The following is a 21,171-nucleotide window of genomic DNA, read 5'->3' on the forward strand; positions in this document are numbered from 1 at the left end:
TCTGATACCACTTGTCGGTGCAGCGGAGGCCGGCAAGAGGGGGGTGAATTGCTGAAAACAAAAAGTAACTATACCCTCCTCGTACTTTCAACTCAGTTAGTGCAATAGTTAATAAAATAATAAAATAGTAAAAGAAAGACACAGAAGAATTAACCTGGTTACTGTTGGGGTTGCAAGGTTGCAAATATAGTCCCATATTGAAAACACATGGAAAAGATCATGGGTTTATAAGAGAAAGATATCTCCATTGGTATGAGGCCTTTTGGGTAGAGCCCAAGAGCAAAACCATGAGGGCTTAGGCCCAAAGTGGACAATATCATACCATTGTGGAGATATCTATATTTTTTTCGATCCTACAATTGGTATCAGAGCCCGGACTGCCAGAAGGTTTAACCGCCGACTGTGCACAAGAGCTATGGTCTGATTGAACCATGTGAGTACAATATTGACCTCGAACAAAGAAAGTGGGGGCTCCTATGTTCGGATCAAGAGGACCAGACACCAGGCAGGAAGTCCTAGTAGGTCGGGTGGACCGAGGGGCGGGCTCCTATGTTCGGATCAAGAGGACCAGACACCAGGCAAGGAAGTCCTAGTAGGTCGGGTGGACCGAGGGGCAGGAAGTCCTAGTTGCGGCTAGGCAAGGAAGTCCTAGTAGGTCGGGTACATCGAGGGGCAGGAAGTCCTAGTTGCGGCTAGGCAAGGAAGTCCTAGTAGGTCAGGTAGACCGAGGGGCAGGAAGACCTGGTGGGTCAAGGATCGGACGTGGGAAGCCCATGGTCCTTTGTTTGAGGGGGGGATTGTTGGGGTTGCAAGGTTGCAAACATAGTCCCATATTGAAAACACATGGAAAAGATCATGGGTTTATAAGAGAAAGATATCTCCATTAGTATGAGGCCTTTTGAGTAGAGCCCAAGAGCAAAACCATGAGGGCTTAGGCCCAAAGTGGACAATATCATACCATTGTGGAGATATCTATATTCTTTTCGATCCTATAGTTACAACCAAGGAGGTTGTTAATCCAGGGCAGTAGAAGCGCACTAAAAGAAACTCTCATTTGCTGAAGGCGGAGAAGCCTTTTACACTTTCAAAAGCTCAGAACTATTGCTAGGAAACACTACAGATTGAATGCTTGAGTTGTTGTTGAATTCCTAGCTCCAGGGGCCTTTTTATAGCTCCTGGAAAGTATATCCCGAGGGTCCAAGGCGCCTCCAACAAGGTTTAAGGCGTCTCCAGCTCGGTCAGCGGATAAAACTTTATTCGCAGCGCAAACGATCAAAACAGACTGTTGAAGGCGCCTTCATCAAGCCTGAAGGCGCCCTTGGAGGCGCCTTCATCAAGGCTGGAGGCGCCTTCAAGCTGGAGGCGCCTCCAAGCCTGATGGAGGCGCCTCCAAGCTGGCAGCTCAACATTTTGTTTCTTTGCTCCACTTTGACTTCCGACACTCCGATCTTTTGGGTGATTGCGGCCAACCGGAATAGGGCTCACCCGAACCCAATTCCCGGCCTTCTCCTCGAGCAGCCTTCCGTCCCGGCTTAACGTCCCTCGAACGTCGCGCACGCTCTTCACGCCCACCAGAGTACTCTTCCGCAGCTCTCTCGTCCTTCGGACGAACCGAGCCCGTCGACTCCCTTCCCGTGTCGTCTTTCTCGCTAGCTGCGTCTTCCGCTCGACTTCCTGTGCTCCTAAGCTCCTGCACACTCAGACACAGGGATCAAACACAGCAGGACCTAACCAACTTGGTTGATCACATCAAAACTACCACGGGGTCCAACATACAGAAGAAGCCCAACTATATCGACGGGCTGATCGGATAGCTGATACAAAGTTCAGACAAGTTGACGGGCTGACCGGATGTCTGGCACGAAGCCCACCTAAGTCGATGGGCTGACTAGATAGCTGGCACGAACTCCAGACAGGTCGACGGGCTGACCGGATGTCTGGCACGAAGTCCAGACGGGTCAACAGGCTGACCGGACGTCTGGCAGATAAGTTGAGGTAAGTCACTGGAGGGGAGTGATTGTGAGGACGCGTTCCCGGGAAGGGAACTTAGGCGCCGATCCAACTTAGAACCATTTCGGAACTCTAAGTTGAGATCTTGACTAGATTCCGGTCTTGGTGAGCACGAAATCTAATTACTGTTTTTTTATTATTATAACTGTACTATGCTAACACTTTGTTTTGCAGGGTAGTTTTGCATTTTACCTTGGACTAACGTTTTCTTGCCAGTTGTTGGAAATAGAGGTCCGAGCGCTCGGAATACAAACTTTATCCCCTCGATGCGTCGTCACGTGGAACTTCATGATTGGCCAAGCTATGTCACACTCCAGGGGCCCGGAAGGGATCCGGGCACCCGGAACCTCCTATATAAGGAGGATTCACCCTGGAGTAAAAAATCAACAAACAACAAAGCCTTTCAACGCTTACTCTGTCGTGCTGTGCTCCTGCGACGCTGAAGCTTCTCCGACAAATGTGCTGTCTTTTTTTATTTCTTAATTATTGTCGGTACTTCATTTCTTTTAGCATTCCTGTACTTTCATTCTGTAACTACTCTTTCGAATTGCTAGTGGATTGCCTAACGAAAGCACTCAACGAGTGCGGGCCTTGGAGTAGGAGTCGACGAAGGCTCCGAACCAAGTAAAAAATTACTTGTGTTATCATTGTTCTATTTTTTATTTTTCCGCTGCGTACTCGATCTTCTTGTTTGAATTTTTAAATTGCTATTCACCCCCCCCCTTTTTAGCGAATTACTCGATACAACAAGTGGTATCAGAGCAGATACTGCTCTGATTTGGTGCAACCACCAGACAGACAGGGGGTGAATTTTTTTTTTAAATTTTTTTTTCAGTTTTTAATTTTACGTTATAACCGGGTTCCAATCTGATCCAGTTTGCTAGTCAGAGAAGGTTCCGATCCGATCCGACCTTTGACACAGGGAAGTGTTAAATGACCGACGCTCAAGGGAGTAGTGGACGCAGAACGGAAGAGGAGACGATATGCAGAAGCCGGGCCGAGCAGCTACCCCGCTCGGCCTTGCGATAGGACTTGGTATTAGCACAGTGGAGCTCCGGCCGGCCGGATGAGACACAAGAACAACGGAGTTACGACCGAGTGGACACATGCACTGGAGTAACGAAGTTCCGGCCGAGCAGCCAACCCGCTAGGCCTAGCAGCATACTCTCTCTGTTATCCATCGACATCCTTTTGGGAGTTAGTACGGTTGACACCGAGCATGGACAATCAGAAGATCGTATGGCGGAAGCTTCCACTATCACTTTAGGTATATGCTCGGCCTGTTAAGGTATTGTGTCAGGGACACTTTACTGACAAGTCTTTTTAGGGGAAATTTTGGAAAGCGTGCTCGCCTTGAGGAGCATGCACACGCGCTATAGGAGCTATATATAAAGGGGGCGTCCAAGCATCGACAGAGGTATGCAATAAACACTATTCGTGCTACTGTTCATTCTTGTTGTTGCTCCACCTTCTACTTCATTGTCTGTGATTGACTTGAGCGTCGAAGGGCCAACACCGTGGACCCCTTCCCTGGCTCAGCACTGACGTAATCTGTGTGACAGGTCGAAGCGGAGTGTACAGGCAGTCAGCGGGAGCAGCACATTCCCAGCTTTCCATCTCATCAACTTTCGGACAGGATTAGAAATCAACTATAATTTTTAGGTTAATCGGGGATCATGATGCACTACTATGTATCACTCATGATCGTTTCATAATTAAGTAGTTAATTATGGACAACCAAGATAAACCAGAAACATATTAGGTCACACACACTACGAGTTTAAAAGACGTAAAACAAGTTAGAGGATAAGATTCTCAGATCAAGAGATAAATATTTGGTTTGACCATAAGACAAATATAGAAATATTTATCGGAATGGAAGTGCGGATGAGCCACATCTCTTATGAAAGAGTTGGACCCTATTTGATATAGTCATGAACCAAGTTGGTTTAGCCATAAACCAACTTGATTTAGCTATGAATCAAATTAAGGGGGCAATGGGCTAATTTTTAGTTAAGACATAATGGGTTGGATTTGAGCATTCTAATCCAATTTATTAAAGAAGACTATATATTGATATAGTTAAGAGAGAATTAATATATAATTCATTATTGGCTCAAATTATGTTTTGGAAATCTAAACCCAATCCATCTCTCTCCCTCTCTCTTGCCACCGACCACAATAAGAGGTTCTCCTCTTATTGTCGTAAGCTATCTAAAGAAGAAGATCTTCCTTTTACTTCTTCTTTCTCTTCTTCATCCTTCTCCTTCACTCGTGGTTATACCTTCCGAAGGTAAAGTTTGTTCCCTTGGAGTTGTCTTGAAGAGCTCAACATGGATACGAATAGAGGTAAAATTTGATAACATCGTAAAAGGTTAATATCCTTTTACGATGTTTTCAAATTTCATTTTATTTTATAATCTTGTCTGTGCGATTATATCTTACATGCATGTGGTGTATGTGATGTAATAAATTAGTTTATTTATCGTTAAATTTTATGCCGTGTATATTTACGAAACATGTTTTTAACACACACACACCATATCAAACATATCTCAACACTACATACTCTCAATCGATGCATAGGATCACAAGGCTATGCTCCTCTATATCCTCCCGATCGGCTCGTAGGAACACGGGGTTCTACTCCCCTACATCCTCCTGATCGGCCCATATGATCAAGAGGCTCTGCTCCCCATATCCTGTCGATCAACTCACAGGAACACGGGGCTTTGCTCCCCTATATCCTCCCGCTCAACGCATAGGACTACCGGCCTTTGCTCCCCTATATCTTCTCGATCGACACATAGGATAACGGGGCTCTACTCCCCTACATCCTCTCTATCAGCTTACAGACTCGTGGAGCTCTACTCCCCTATATTATCTTAATCGACTCACAGGATCATGGAGCCCCGCTCCCCTATATCCCCTACATCCTCTCAATTGGTTATATCCTTTACATGCTCCCGATTGACATAAAGGATTATGGAGCCCCGCTCCCTATTTCCCCTATATCCTCCCACTAGGCTCCTGATCGGATCTCCGACTCATACCCCTCAACTCCCTATAAGATGAGCAGGCATATAAGAAGACCCGTCAGCCAATGATCATAGATTGAGCTCCCCTTTTTCACTAACCCATTATCCCAATTTGGTTCAAGCCTAGAGAGCCCAATTAGCCTTTCAACTCATGAGACTATTCCATAATTAATGCTGCGTTTAGGATTCTCAAATGCATATAGAACCATATCTTTGTACAAAATATAGGATACCAGTAATGTATGGGCTATGGGACTACACACTACAGCGGGAATATACGGATTTGACATATCCCTTATGTTGATATGACATTAATTAATATGAGAATTACAAAGGTGTTATAAAAGAGTCCCACCCCACAAGTATAAGTACATCTTTTGCTTTTCATACATCTCACATTCTTCTAATACTATCCATCTTCCACATTTTCTCCACCTCACTGACTTGAGTATCAAAATGATTGTACCAAGAACCCCTAGTTTGCTTGTTAATGCTTCTTCTTTCTCTTCCACCTTGTGATCTTACAGGTCATCTCCTTTCAAGATTTTTATCCCTTTAAGATCCTTTTTCTCCTTTAAGACCTTCTTGGAGTCAATTTCAAAGTCATCTCATCGATGACCCAACTTTCATTTCAGACGAGATTAGGATAATTTATACATTTGTTATTTATAAATTCTATCTTTATTTTGAATATTCTAGAGGAATTTATAATTAAACTCAACCATAAACATAACGAGGATAAAATTTAATTAAAGAAAATAATTCACTTACTATCATCGATTTGTTTTCTTACAATTATATCACCCTAAATAACAGTTATTAAATGATTGTCATATTGACTACTATAATAATATTTGAATAAAATTTAAAAAGTGCATTTCATTTTATTGAAATTATAAAATATACATTTTTTTTTAATTTACTATTAAAAACGCATCATACTTCATCTATATATCTAAAATTATCCTTTATTTTTTACATGATTATAATTATAATGACTATATAATTACAACTGCTATGATCTCATAATTACTATAGAATTATAATAGTTAATTTCATAATCTACACATAGTTATAGTAGTTATAATCTCATAGTTACTATTACATGATATTAATAGTATTGACTAAAGACGAAATATCTATATTACAAGAGTAGAGTTATGATCAGTAATTGTTATAATACAATGTTATTCATTATTGACCAGAAATAAAATAATGCTATGAAGCAGTTCATTAGCCGCTAGCACTAAAAATAAAAGTAATTTAGGAAAAAATAACAAATAAAAAAAAAGATAGCCCCTCCATAATTTCCATAAAAAGGACACCTTTTGATTTTGATCCATAATTTTTAAATAATTTTAAAATATATTTAAATGATTTTTAATTAATTTTAAATAAAATTAATAAAGAATTTTTTAATATATAAAACGGTCTAAATTTAAAACAAAAGTATGCCTAGATAAAAAACAAATATATTAATATCTTATTTTAACTTCTTTTTTAATTGGCATTATCTATCTTAGCTTACCCAATTTTCCACCGGCCAATAAATCAAAAAATGTTGCCAATGAATGGCTCGTTAGTTTAATGTTCTTAGATCAATTGTCTATTAAGAGAAATTAATTAGCCGAAGATGCTGCACCGAGGGCAAACTTTTTAAAAGCAAAGTTTGTTGTTTTAAAGATTATGATAATTAGGGAAATGGTTTTGATTTTTGCCAAAATAGGGCCAAAAGATGTTAATACTCGATCTTCTTCTAATACGACAACATCAATCAGTTCTATGTATGAAACCAGCAGCAAAGAAATTACATGATGGTGCAGAGACAAGAGTCCAAGTACTCATCCTCCGAATCACTCGAATCACTGCAAATAAACAAAACAAAATGTCAAGAGCTGATGTAAATTGTTCTATATATAAATATGAAAGTAAGTTAAAAAAAAAAAAACTTTGTTAAATCCTGAGAATTTCATGATCAGTTACCGGAGAACAGATCTGAACGAAAAATTTAGTGTCTTTTGACGTGAAGATCGTGTATTCAGCCATTTTCGAAACCTAATGCATTTCTAAATACTTGAAAATCTCGGATCAGATCAAGATTGACATCATCTGTGTGTTGAAATTGTCTTCAAGGATTTGAAAATGGACACATATTGTTCTACAAGCGAAGAATTTGATCAAAATATTTATGGTTGACTTCGGGTCGAATAGATATATGAAGAATACAGATTTGAAAATGGACTAGGGTGGGTTAGAATAAAGATTTGAAAATGAACGCAAATTATTCTACATGCGAAGAATATGATCAAGAGATTTAGAGTTCATCATCTGTTGCGGTAATTGTCTTCGAGGATTTGAAAATAGACAATATGAAAAATAAAGATTCGAAAATGGAGGCAAATTGTTCTAGAAGCCAAGAACATGATCTGAGAGATTAGGGTTGGTTCGAATTAAGATTTGAAAACGGAAGAAATTGTTCTACAAGCGAAAAACATGATCAAGAGATTTAGGGCTTACCTTGGTTCGAATTCCAAAATTTCCACCAGATCGTTCCCTTTCCGATCATTCCACTGGACTTTCCTTGCCACTCGCTTCTTCCTATCGGCTACCACTGCCACCCCTTTTTCTTCCGAGTCCAAGAGGGACTCCTTCTCGGCTTCCGTTGCCTCCTTCCCGTTCACGTCATTTACCGCAATAGCGGCTCCATTCCTATTGCAAACCTTAAGCTTGTGGACTCCCAAATCCATGCTTCATTCATCAGAACCGAGGAAACCTAATTCTCCCAAATCCAATCTAAATCTCGATGCCACAAATCTCATTGACTGCTATAAAACAGACGACGAGAATCAGATAGCGAAGAACTGCAAAAAATACTCGGATTCACAAAAACAAAAAAAAAACAAAAAAAGAGGAGTTTTTAGGTACCGTGAATAGAAACGCAAAGTTTGATGTTCAACAACGCCACCAAAAAATCGAAAAATTTGGCTTGCCGATCCTATTGAACTCCGAAACATCCAATGGAGGCGATGACTCCAGTAAATCTCTACAGATCCTCCGGAGAATTGGAGAAATCTGTAAGCTGCGCGAGTGCAGGGGAAAGAGAAAGAGGAAGGCGATGAAGAAGGCGGGCAGGGGAAACGAATGCGTCTCCATCGGGGACGAGTTAAATGAACCTAATGTTTTCACGTGACAAGAACGTACCCGCCACTAGCGGTCCCAGGTGGGTCCAAATTAGCCTATCGAGTTGTTTGTGTGCGTTTTCGTGCGAATGAGAGGGTGAGAATTGAAAAAGGACCGGGCCGAAATAGCCGCTGAGCTTGTGCTGGCTTGCTAAAAATAACGAACCGAACCGGTTCGGGTACGAAATAAAGGGAGAAGATTTATTTAAATTTTCATTTTTGAAGGAAGAAGGGCATCGACGTCGTTGTCTCCGGTTTGCGATCGGAGCCCAATCGCCGCCGTTACTTTTTCAGATTTGCCATCATTAGTGCAGACAAAGCTCTCTAGTAATGGTTCAATTAGGGTTCGGAAGGGAGCCCTTGTTGCTGATTCATCGGTTCATTGGTAATACCTTCTCCGTGATCCAGTTGATCGAATTTTTGTTTTTTTTTACTTTTAAAAAATTAGAAAAAAGTCTTTTTTTTTCAGCATTTCTTAAGGGAAAAAGAGAGACCTTGTGAATTGTGATTGCTATTAACACTTCTTCGTAATGCATTTTGAAATTGGAAGTTTGATATTGATAGAATCATACTGATAAAGTTAGCTATTGTTAAGACTCACATCCTTGTTTACGGTTTTTCCCTACTTTATAAGATAATTCATTTTAGCTATGATCTGACAAACCCTACTTTGTGGCGTAACTGGAGGATGATATATTGAGAGCAGCGTTGATATTGATTAATGATAAACCCCTTATTTGAGAAGCGACTGCCATAGAAGGGGCTGCGTGCAGTAGCATGCCCACTAAAGTAAGCAGTTAACTGTGTTTAAGACAATGTATATCTCACATATTCTCATGCACTTTGAGCTGGCATACTGAATCTTGATATGGAGTTTTCCTTCCTACCCTAAGAGAACAAAAGCATAGAACAATGAGAAGACATAGTTTTGGTTAAAATTCAAACTATGTGATATTATGCCAATGGAATACTATGATAGGCTTACATGTAGTATTTGTTGCACTTCTATTAGTGAACATGAGAGATAGATGATGATGAGTCTGATTTTCTATGTTTCCTCAATAGTGGGATCTTGAGCCATTGCCGTCGCAAGCGAAGTAGCAATTTTATTCTGATCCCAGAATTGAATTTCTTGATTTGGTTTGTTATCATGCCATACCTCCCTTTGAATATGGTTGATTTTGAGAAATTCTTCCATTTCTTAGCATGTTTAAGACCTGCATTCGCATGCAAAGATGAGCATGAGAAACTAGTATATGATTATTCAGTCTTATAATTTTTAAGACAAGGAGTCAATTCTAACCATTTTCTATTATATATATATATATATATATATATATATATATATATATATATATATATTAAAACTTTTTTTTTCTTATCTTGATATGCACATATATTTCTAACTAGAAGTAAATGGCATGTGAAGCCATATTTTGTAGATTATGTGCCTTACTATTCTTCATTGTTATAAGATTATTTGAGGAGTCAAATTACTGGTTGAAATTTTCCTCAAATATAGGAACCCAACTTTGTGATTTATCACCTTGGTCTTTTTTGTTGTCCTCGTACCCTCCTATCCTTGCATTTCTTATGATCTGCAATTAGTAAGAAGGTATTGTACTATCAGTTAAGAGTCATAAAATTACCACATCTGATAGTATTTTCTACAACAAAAAAAAATAACATGAATGATTTTCAAGTTCATTGAGGTTTTGGCTGTTTCATGAATGGTAACATTTTGTCAGTCAAGTGTTCCTTGTAAAGCATAGGATCAGATGTATGATCTATTAACGTTCAATACCATAAGATGCCTATAGCTATCCGAATGGATAAGCATGAGTATTAACCCTGGATCCAGCCTCTACATGCAAAAGGCAGATTACTTGTCCCCATTCAAAATTTACTGAATAACAAGCACATTTTATCAACCACAGTGCTAGAAGACTCATGGTTGCATCATTTTCATCTTATTAAATTACATGAACAATATATTTTTTTTATATCAATCTACTTATTGAAATAATAATTGCATTAGATATTATGGGGGAAATACTTCTAGGAAGAACAAGACGAACAAATTGGCACATATAGCAGTCTGCTAACGAATATCAACGTAGATTCATAAGCGTCAATCACCTGTCAAAAGCAATAAATGGATTCATGGGCAACTCATCTGAGATTGGTGATCTATCTCTTGATCCAGTAAGTTGCCAGTGATAGTTACAGGTCAAGTCCATGTTGAACTATGGTAATAGGATCCTAGTTACAGGAAATCACTGTTTTTACTTGTATGAAATAGCTATCACATGCACGTGCATATACTGAACCATTGGAACCTTGACACCAATTTTGTATGTCATTTAAATCTGATAATCTAAAAAATATAAAGCTTTTTAATAGTATTGGTGACGTGTTTAGGTACTGAGTAGGAGTCACCTCACTTAGGCTTTCCTGACGCTGCCTCATCTTTCTTTGAATAAAGCTTCTGGTACACTGCTGAAAAAACTCTATGAGGTTACTGATTCATTAGCTAGTCAGCATAAATACATTTTACCTTTACATGATACTTAACATAGGCAATAAAAGTCAGCAAATTTCTGACAGTATTTTCTCCTTTTGCACCGACTTTGATTTGTTGTGAGAAAATTTCTGTAGAGTTAACATGAAAAAACGTTTTATTCCAGCCGGACTGTAGGCATTATCTTTTAACTATGTTCATAGATTTAAGTTGGTGGTGCACAATAAAATCATTTAAGCCCATAATTTTCATAAGAAAAATAGCATTTAGAAAGTTCGTATTCATTATGAATATAGTTGTTGCTAAGTTTTCTTAAGAAGGGGAGGCCAAATGAGGTGTAAACATACCAAAGGAGACGAATCCTCCATTTGTTGTTAGATTTTGGAAAGATTCTCGTCTCAACTCAGGAGGAGGGATTGGCGACCAGGTACATCGTGGCGCTTTGGAGAATTCTGCTGAGTTGCTAACATCTACAAGCTCCTGCAGGTCAGTACCTCTGCTTTAAGAGTAATCAAATATTTTTTGAGATAGTTTATCAGTTTGATGAATGATGAGTCATCTCTAATACTTACCTGAAAGAATGATGTTGCTAGAACAACATCTGAATCATCTTTGAAGCGCATGGGATATATCACAGTGACCTTTTCTGGCTGCATCACAAATATTACATTATTGCTTCATATTCTCACTAGTTTCGCATTTATTGGATTGCATATCATTTATCTTTGTTATCATGTCAACTTTCTTTGCTGGATCCAATATAAAGTTGATTTAGGGGTTTCATACTGATACAGATAATACAGTATATTCTAAATTTATGATTCCAGGAAGAGAAACATTGTTATAAAGCATTAGAATTTGAAAAGAAAAAAAAAAGTCAAAAAATTAGAAGATAGTTATTTGGACCATCTTGTGAACAAACACAAAATATTGATCCACAACTTAGAGAAACAAACAATTTTGCTAGGGAGTTCTATTATATAATAGTACTATTCTTCAGTTACCATTTTGATGACAAAGAAAGGCTCTCTGGGCTGATAAACAATTTTAACTGGTCTGCAGATCCCACTGCCCACGTCCTTCAGTTTGAGGCTACACAACATATCTTTCAGTTGCAAACTCAGTATGACTGATTGTATTGAGGAAATCTCAGTGATAGTCATCATACGAGCTTCTGAAAGAGATTGGAGGTTAGCATATTTTTTCAAGTAGAATCTAGCTACTTCACACAATAGTTAAGTAATCAACACAGTTATATATATCTTTGCAAAACAATAGCGTACTAACAAAGGGGTCTGTATCTAAGAAGATGTGAGCATTCATGGCAGATGACATGGATTTATGATAGCATTAACTTGACTGATAAATTACCATAATGTTTCTGGCATTATTATTATTCTTTGTTTGTTCTAAGTATATGAAAATTCCACACCTTTTCTTTTTGGGAATTGTGAGAAATTTATTCTCAGAGTAATCATGAAACCTTGCTTTGGAGGCTCTACTAGTTCTGCAGCACCAAGATATAAATTTCTGATGTCTTGAATGGTACAATTTGGTAGACAATCTGAAGCAGTTTCAAGATATATTGGTGGCATCCATATCGACAGGTTAACAATTTGAGGACTTGATTCTGATGCCTGCCCATAGGTACTGAATTTATCAAAAAGAACCTGAATGGTGCAACTTACTGCCAAAGGTTTCAATTTTCTTTAGCTATTAAATGCTAATTATTTGGTTTAGTCTTAAACTAAATTATGCCCGTTTGGTGTTGCGGGTTGGATGACATGTGTTTATTTCTTATCAAATGTTTTTATACATCGTTGATCCAAAAAAAATATTAAAGACTAGTGTGATAAATCATGCTGTGAAAAGGAAACCTGTGTTTTATCGAGATAATATGATACAATTGCTGTCAACACTTTTACCTGGATGTTGTAGCGAACAGACCCATACTCATATAGGTTGTGATCAAAATTTGTTGGTATTTCAGCCCTACAAAAGAGAAGAGGACGTTGAGAAATTGAAACTAAGTTAATGAGTGTTTTCATGGGTGAAGAGATGCTCCATAGATTTGGAATTCATAAAACAAATCTACGAGTTTAGGTATTGCATACCTCTGTAACTTGTTCAGAATTTCCACCACTGCGGGTGATGCCTTGCCGAATAATGCCATCCTGTTTTATCTCGGTCTTAAAGTTTTCTAGTGACTATAACATAAATATCCATTGGTTAGTGGTTTATTGCTTGCTATGCAAGTCTTCATTTGAAGAGTAAACTGATGAGGAAACAAGTGAGAGAGACTTCTTTACAAATATGAATGATGTATTCTTTGTCTATAGTATTTTTTTTCTATCATTCCTTGCTTTGATTAAAAAGCACTCTACAATGATATGTATGTCCTCTAAGCATGTAATGTGATTCATGATGCTCATTTGTAAAATTTAACAGGACTGAGAAAGGCACCCTTCAACTATGCCACCAAGAGTTAACTGTTGTGGTTGGTGAAATAATGAAGCCAGTTCTAGGCACAATGTATGCTGCAGATGTGGATTAGCAAGGAGGTTTGTGCATTGTAACTATGCACCTGTTTCCTGTTGAATTGATGGTTGATTGATAGATTACTTGAGAACTTCCAAGGAAAAAATAGGAACTTGAGAGAACAGTTGTGATGGTCATCAGTCCTTTGTTATAGCAACTTTAGGAGTATTTGGGAGAGTTTTTACTTATTTAAAAGTGATTCTTATAGAGATTATTTTGAAGTTAGTGAGAAGCTAAAGTATGGAGTGTTTGGAAATATAAGTCAATAGCTAATACAAGGTAAAGTTGGAGTGTTTGATGAAAAATTGCTTCCAAGATTAATTTTTAGTTAAATGACAACAATATCCTTAAACTATATAAATTAACCTTTTTTAATTATCTAAATATAATTTTGATACACTATTTGTTTATATAATTGTTATTATATTTTAAAGATGGTGTCAAAATTATTTTTATAATGAAAAAAATATATAAATTTAATAAAAATAAAAATAAAAATATAAAAAATGACAAAATTTATATAAATACACAAAATATGTATAAAAAAATTCTAGAAATACAAATTATATAATAATATAAAATATTATTTAAAAAATAAATATTGCAGAAGTGTGGTAACAATTATATAAAATGAAATTTATTAAGGTAAAAAATGTGGTGGCAACTATATAAAATAATAAATTTATTAATGACATAAATGTCAACTTTTAATTTTAGACCATAAATAAAAAAAATAGAAACAAGAAAAAACATCAAATTCTTTTTCCAGCTTTTGAGTAAAAGTTAGAGAAGCTGAAACAGAAGTTAATATTCACAAACACAAAAAAATACTTCCGTGTAATTAAAATCTAAAAAACACTTAATAGAAGTTCTACCAAACACTCTCTTAGTCTTCTTCAACTTATACTATCAAATTGTGCTTGTAAATATCCTTATATTGAGTATGTTTTCTTCTATTTTTTTGTTTTTTTTTTGTCTCTCTCTTACTTCTCGAGATAAGGTTACACAGCAAAAATTATATGAATTACCTGCAGTTTCCTTGGCTGGTGGCATGGACCTGCCAATCCAACATGACCATGTCTGGCAAGAACAATCCCCACGCCATCTCTAAATCCCACCAAAACCTTTCCATGCCAACTTACAAAGCTTTTGAGAATGAAACGCTTTAGGAGAATAAAGGTACTGCAAAAACATGCTTATGCACCATCTAAAGTTCATGCACTGTTTGCTAAAAGAATACTCAGTTCAAGTGTTAGTTGTTTGTATGTCTCTTATTTTTAGAATTTCTTCTTTTTCTTATTTTTAGATTTTTTTTTTCTTATAAAGTTGTCAGTTGTGTGAAAAAAAAAATTATCTTTCCATTTGCAATCGTTAACAAAAACATGGGAAACAAATTGAACTCAGATTAATTTTCAGAAGACTAGCCCCACTGAAGCACTCAGCAGAAATCAAAATTTATTTTGTTATATTATTTTTAGTTTACCTGACAAAGTTGTGTCAGAGTAAAATAAGGCTTAATTTCATATCTGACATCAACTCTGAAAGGCTGGTACAAGTGCTAGATTTAACTCACTGAAGTAAGATGATGATGCCTTTTGTACAGAAAAAAGAGTGCTTTCTTTTAAATCATTTTCACTGCTCTGCCGCTTGTCTCTTTCTCAGAGTTTTTTTTACCATGATGTTTAGGGTCCTGCTCCTCATACTTCCAAGTCCAAGCCCAAACATAATACAAACTGAAAGTCTCTCAAAGCCAAACAAGATGATAAAGAAAAGGCATTGTAAATTTTCATTTTGTCTTCTCATAGCTTCTAAATTGTTTCAAGTACACAAAATCTTAGAACTTTAGTCATTAACATTGTGAATGAGCACTGGGAAATGGCGGAACTCTATCCATTTCTACATCAAAATTCATGCTCACCAACAGCTACTCATCAGAACCTTTTCAGTTTTTGCCTGCCATTGAAATATGTCATCTGTACACAGGTGATATTTTTCTGAGTGACATTTGAAACAATGCAAACATAGTGCCAAAGAGGAGCAATATGTTCTCCATATTCTTGACATGGCAGTGACTAATGAGAGCTATTCTGGACCATTAAAATTCATTGCATGTACTTGTACTACCATAACTAGGTCTGGTGCATCCCTGTTCAACTCCAAAGGACAGACAAAAAAAAAGGGTCACATTAGGTCTTTCAAGCCATGAACTACAAATATAGGTAATTGAATCCAGTGATCACATGGAATTGATCTGTTAGGAGTTACAATACAGCTTCAACATGTTTTCTCCTTCTCAGTCTAAGTGATTCTTATCAGCTCTAACCATTGATCCTACATCACTAGACTAGACTGAAACAACTAGACTTACATTAGCGGATTTTTACAACACAAAGAATATGAGGTGATGATGGACGGTTCTCGCCCTCAGAATCCTCAGCGAGATAAGTTGGATGAAACAGAGGAGAGTGAAAGATTTTCTAGGAATCCAGTTTTTCCCATTCGAACCGGCCTGGTAGCGGGCATTCGTTTACAGGATCAAAGTTGTACCTGTAACAAGGTACATGCATTAGGATAAGATAAATGCATAAAAAAGTTTCAGGGTTTAAAGACATGGCTGTGGAATTCATCAAGATATACTACTTTGTGAGTTGCTACTAAAGTGCAAGTAAATCATGAAATGCTTACTTTTCGATAAATTGTTCTTGCTGAAGTTTCTCTATCCCGGCAAAAAACTCTTCCATTTCCTGATTCGAAGGGATGTACTGGCTGAAAGCATTTTGTTTTCTCTGCTTACTGACAATTGAATATGTGGATTTTGTTGTAGAACCCCGAGTGCCTATTGTCTCAACGTCCCTCACCTCCCTGATAATGCAGTAACCAGAAAATGGCATCAGAACCACACCAAGTTAGAATTAGAGTCGAGCAATGCATGTAAACATGAATGATCAAAGATTAGCAAACATTGACAAACATGAAGTAAGCTAGAAAAAACACTAGTGGCTGATGATATCTACAAGGTCACAAAAGAACACTAAAGGTGCAACATGAAGTCATGAACCCACCTAGAACACCCAACATAATGGCATCATCCTGACAAAGGATACAGTCAAGTTAATAATAGTACTCAACATGTCAGAAGGACATTTGTCTCAAAAATTCAAATCAAATCAAACAATTGCTTGAACATTTATTGAAAAATCTCAATGCATGACCAGTACATTTGCAACAGGTGAGGATAATTGAGATATGGACACGATCACATAGTTGTCATCTACTAGGATACTTTGTGGAGGAATGTGCTGGCAACCTCAGCATTAACTTGGATATCTCACTATCCTTTTTTTTTCTTCTTTTCTTTTCATTCTTTCATTCACTTGCTCTCTCTAATGGTTGTCCATCTCCACTTTTCTTTAATGCAGCCAGTGGCCCAACCACAGAATCAACAGGGAAAAACTCAACTAATGTAGAAATAATAAAAATAAGTGAAAACCAGCATACACACAGTAGTATTGTCTTGTTCAGTGAAACTCACAAATAAATGCTGACATTCAGAAACTTTTTGGGGAAAAGCATGGAATCAGAAAAGAAGAAAACATTACTGAAGCATGTGATATATACAGATATATATTTTCAGGAAAAACTTGATCAAGAAGAAATTGTTAGGAAGTGTGAGTGAAACAAAGGATTGCTTGGCATTTAGCAGCCTGAAACATATTGTAAGTACCAATGAAGCAAGAAAACAACAGTTTAGGGGATGTCAGGTGTGGCGAATCCAAGATGAGGCATAACTTGGCTTGGGACACACAAAGAAGGTCCCCCCTAAAGAATAGAGGGCAGACAAAGGAGTTCCATTTATCATGGTGAGTTTATTGTAAAAGGAAGCACAGATGAGGGGGCTACTCTGCTACTCTGCTTGTGATGCTTGAAGCTAAAACATGAGGCGATTCTCAAATGAGTACAGTAGGAGAAAAGCAAACAAAATCAAGGAATCTAGCAAAAGTGTGAACTTTAGACAGTTCTGTTCTTGAGAAAGAAGCTATAAATGAAGGTATAAATCTGTGCTAAGCTTCTGAGTGTGGTAGAAACGAACAGGGAAATACAAAAAAAAAAAAAAAAATCTTTTTTTCCCTTCCTTTCCCTTCTTAGTTTTAAGAGAAAACAAGCCACGGTTTCAAAACCCTAAGGAGTAGAACGAAATCCCACCTTTCTCTCGAATCAGGCTCCAGAACGTTCTCGTCGCACGAGACCTCCACATCCGGCGATCGCTCGTTCGAAGACCTAGCGGAGCTAGCCGGCCCGGAACTCGGCGTGCCGAATTTTTGCAAGCTGATCCTAGGGCTAGCGATCGGCGCAGGGGAGTTCTTCTGGATCGTCGCCTTGGGCTTGGAGGCGTGAGGTGGGGAAAGCGCCTTCTCGAGGCGGCGGCTACGGAGCTCGAGGTAGGCAGGAGAGGTGTCCTGCGCAGCGGCGGCGGCGAGGAGGGTTCGGGCGCGGGTTCGGACGCCGAGGGAGGGCTGGTGGGTGGAGACCTCCACGACGGCGACCTCGCCGGCGTGCTTGTCCTTCCTCATGTACTTGCCCATCGGCGACGACGAGACGAAGAAGGAAGGGAAGGTGGAAAAGGAGCGACTTTTGGGAAGTAATATAGAGGAGAAAAAAAAATAATTAAGGTTGGAGTTTTTTTTTGTAGGTAGAGAAATAAATAAATATTACAAAATTTAAAAATATATATATTTTTTTAAAAAATATTACTTGATCTAAAAATATCAAATTATTGAAAAATAAAAAGAATAAATAGGAAACATTGTATCTTTATTTGAGAGGGAAAGTAGTGGCATGATTGAATAGCAAGTCCGTGGTACTGTTTGAACAAATTTGGAAAAAAAAGAAAATTATATTTTTTTTATTAATAATAGAAGTTCAAAATGTTTTTCTTTTTCATTTTAGTATGATAAAAGATGATAATTATCTCTCTAGAGCCCTTCTAAGACTTAATAGTCATTTTGGTCAGCCAAGTAGCCTCCTAAGTAAGGGAGATGAGGGGGTTTATGATGAGATAAACTTTGCAATTTGAATCTGAGATTTATTGTGACATCTTTTCACCCGAGTACTAACTCAACTACCGGACTTTTTCTCTCATTTCTAGAACTTTGAGGGGAAAGAAAAAGATAATTTAGGAGGAATTAAGTTTCCTCTTTCTTAGACTTAATCTTCCTTCCAATTAAACAAAGGGATTATTTGCTTTGTTCTTATCATTCTTATCCTAATAAATACTACAAGAAAGACAAATATTCTGACATAGTTTACTATGGTTTCCTATCATTCTTATCCATCAAAGTCTTATTCCAAATAAACAATCATAACATGTCTTCTCTTTTTGCCAATTAATTAAATGAACAAATCATGTAAAGTCAAGAAACCTATTCGGCTATTCCCCTCTTTTTCCTTCTTTTTAGCAAAAACAAAGGTATCCAAGAACCCTAATCTGTTCTCCACTTTGCAATCCCAATTTCCAAGATCCACCCTTTATCTAAATCTTTCATAAAACTATTAACCCATCCGTGCAACTCCCACACATTCTTTACTCTATTAATCATTCCATCAACACTTTCACGCATCATTATCATTGTTAAAATCTATGCTTGTTTATTTATATATTTAATATTTCTCAGAGAAAGTGTTGGATTTGCATGCGTCATCACGAATCTTTTCAATGAGAATCCTATGTTCTTCACTATATATATTTATGCATATATGAATTTTATACACGCATGCATTTCATGGGATGCCAACTACGACTATTCTCATGATTATTATTCCTCAAGTTTGAAGAACATGTTTACCTCTGATAGGTTCTTATTGTTTATTTGTCTATTTTTAGATTATCAATTTTATTCCATAAAAAATTTTTACCATCCACTAAAATAAATAAAAAAATACACGTGAGTAACTGAATTTTTAATTCATTTCTATGCTTTTTCCGCATATAACTTGAATTGAGTTATCTATACTAGATTTTAAGAAAATAGATTTTAGCTCCACATATTTATATAGATGATTATTTTAATAAATTTTAAAATTAACTTTCAATCAATATAAAATATTTCACTAGATATCTATTATATAATATAAATATCCTCTATAATTTAATCTTTTATAAGAGCATGAGATTATGTTAGAGATAACCGAATCAAGGGTGTTCTGATTATGACGTTGTACCTTTTAATTGAGGTGTCAGGTTTGAACATCCTCCTGCGTAGACTTTTATCAATTAAATGATACCGTTTACCCAAAAATTTCTTCGGGGATTTCTGATAAGGGGTCATTTCGGCGGTGGTGTAGGTCACTATAAAAAGTTTACCCATACAGTTTACAATCGAATCAGGGGTGCTCTGGTTATGACGTTGTACTCTTTGACTGAGGTGCGCAGGCTCTTATCAATTAAGTGGTACTGTTCATCCAAAAATCTCTTCGAAGATTTCTGATAAGGGGTCGTTTCGATGGTGATGTCGGTCACTATAAAAAGTTTATCCATACAGTTTTGTCCTTTTGGATGGGTCTAGTGACTAGCGTATGAGGTGTCCTTACAATGAGATTTGAGATTCGAATCTCAGTAAAACCGAGATAAATACTTTCTTTATGTACTAGTCACTATTCCAAAGGTTAGTAGTCGCCTATGATTTACCACCTCCGTGTTGATCCTGAGACGAATTGATAAAGATGATAGGGACAAACGTATTCGTCTTTTTAACATAACGAGATTATCCCAGAGAGTCTGTTAAGACGCCCATTTTATTTTTGCTCTGATAGAAAAATATATTTTAAAATGAAACAATAACACCTAATGAGAAAAAACATAAAATCTTAAAAAAATAAAATAATAATTTAAAATTTATGTATAAATGAATTCTAAAATCACAATGTTCTTTGAAAAGTATGACTTTTTCCGTATCAAACAAAATAAGAATCGGCGCAATGAATAAAAAATCTTTTAATGGAATCGGTTGAAATGGTGTTGTTTCCCGCCCTCCCTCTGCTTCCCGCCAAAATTTTCCTGGCGGAAATTTAGGCCACGTGGCACCGCACCGCCGCCATGGGTAGAACCGACAGCGATCTAGGGTGGTACACGCGGCGCGTAGCAATTGGCGATGCAGAATTAATTAAATACGGCGCGGATCCCTTGGCAAACCTCCGCGCCGCCCGCTTGCCGCGTCTGGGCCCACGGCCCGGTTCTCGAGCAGTTTACTCGTTGGCCCAAGCAGCCCAAAAAACATTTTTTTTAGACACAAAATTAAACCTTTTTAGTACAAATACTCTTCAAAAATACCATCCAAAATTTTAAACTACTTTCATTTTAACCCAATCACTATTTTTTTTCCTACAAAATATATCCATAATACATTGTATTTGAGTTAGATTTGAGGCCATTTTCCTTAAAATAAATTTAAATGTCATTTCCATTTCATCCCTAACATTTTGTTTATGAGACGGGATCTTCTGTCCCGGAATCCCCGTGTCCTAGTGTCCCATTTGCCACAGTTTGTCCATCATCAGCACCCTCCGACAGCGGTGGCCGATTTCTTTCTAGGAAAAGAAAGAACTTTGTTGATGATCCTTCAGATTTATCTATTATGGTTGTAATTTCTATTATTCATCATCTATTCTTATGCACTTTGTTATTCCTTGTTCCACATTGAAAGACTGGATCTATTTAGACAACCACGCTCTTTCGATTCTTCAATGGAAAATTGGATATCATCATATCAATATCTAGACATGCTAAACATTTCTAAATCGTCATCCCACACGTCATGTGATGCGGTTATATTTTATGCCTCAACTGTTAACTAGTTAGATTTTAACTGTGGGGTCGGTAATTCAAAAA

The 21,171-nt window shown here is 37.3% G+C and overlaps 2 protein-coding genes and 1 long non-coding RNA gene across 5 annotated transcripts; 1 reads left to right on the plus strand and 2 right to left on the minus strand.

Moving 5' to 3' along the window:
- The first annotated feature begins 8,448 nt into the window (after positions 1-8,448).
- On the plus strand, positions 8,449-13,481 carry LOC121971030. 2 transcript variants are annotated; one of them, XR_006109059.1, is made up of 5 exons: positions 8,449-8,612; positions 10,649-11,234; positions 11,811-11,938; positions 12,308-12,444; positions 13,197-13,481. It is a non-coding gene; the product is annotated as an uncharacterized LOC121971030 (long non-coding RNA). The 2 variants fall into 2 exon arrangements; XR_006109060.1 differs by lacking the exon at positions 8,449-8,612 and having other exon boundaries at positions 11,095-11,234; positions 12,218-12,444.
- LOC121971028 (actin-related protein 2/3 complex subunit 2B-like) lies at positions 8,853-12,940 on the minus strand. Of its 2 annotated transcripts, XM_042522097.1 has the most exons (11): positions 12,863-12,940; positions 12,674-12,740; positions 12,181-12,385; positions 11,753-11,922; positions 11,321-11,398; positions 11,096-11,228; positions 10,785-10,879; positions 10,667-10,723; positions 9,774-9,825; positions 9,213-9,444; positions 8,853-9,115 (listed from the first exon to the last, which is right to left on the minus strand). In XM_042522097.1, the coding sequence occupies exons 1-10, from the start codon at positions 12,919-12,921 to the stop codon at positions 9,236-9,238; spliced, it is 1,125 nt and encodes a 374-aa protein (XP_042378031.1). In that variant the 5' UTR covers positions 12,922-12,940; the 3' UTR covers positions 8,853-9,115; positions 9,213-9,235. The 2 variants fall into 2 exon arrangements, with proteins under 2 accessions (XP_042378031.1, XP_042378029.1); XM_042522095.1 differs by having other exon boundaries at positions 8,853-9,444.
- Positions 13,482-15,369: 1,888 nt separating the features above from the next.
- On the minus strand, positions 15,370-17,928 carry LOC121971029 (cyclin-dependent kinase inhibitor 5-like). The gene is made up of 3 exons (XM_042522098.1): positions 17,490-17,928; positions 15,972-16,148; positions 15,370-15,833 (listed from the first exon to the last, which is right to left on the minus strand). The coding sequence occupies exons 1-3, from the start codon at positions 17,867-17,869 to the stop codon at positions 15,764-15,766; spliced, it is 627 nt and encodes a 208-aa protein (XP_042378032.1). The 5' UTR covers positions 17,870-17,928; the 3' UTR covers positions 15,370-15,763.
- Positions 17,929-21,171: the final 3,243 nt, after the last annotated feature.

Source organism: Zingiber officinale, chromosome 4A, assembly GCF_018446385.1.
Source record: "Zingiber officinale cultivar Zhangliang chromosome 4A, Zo_v1.1, whole genome shotgun sequence".
In the NCBI taxonomy this organism is placed as follows: domain Eukaryota; kingdom Viridiplantae; phylum Streptophyta; class Magnoliopsida; order Zingiberales; family Zingiberaceae; genus Zingiber; species Zingiber officinale.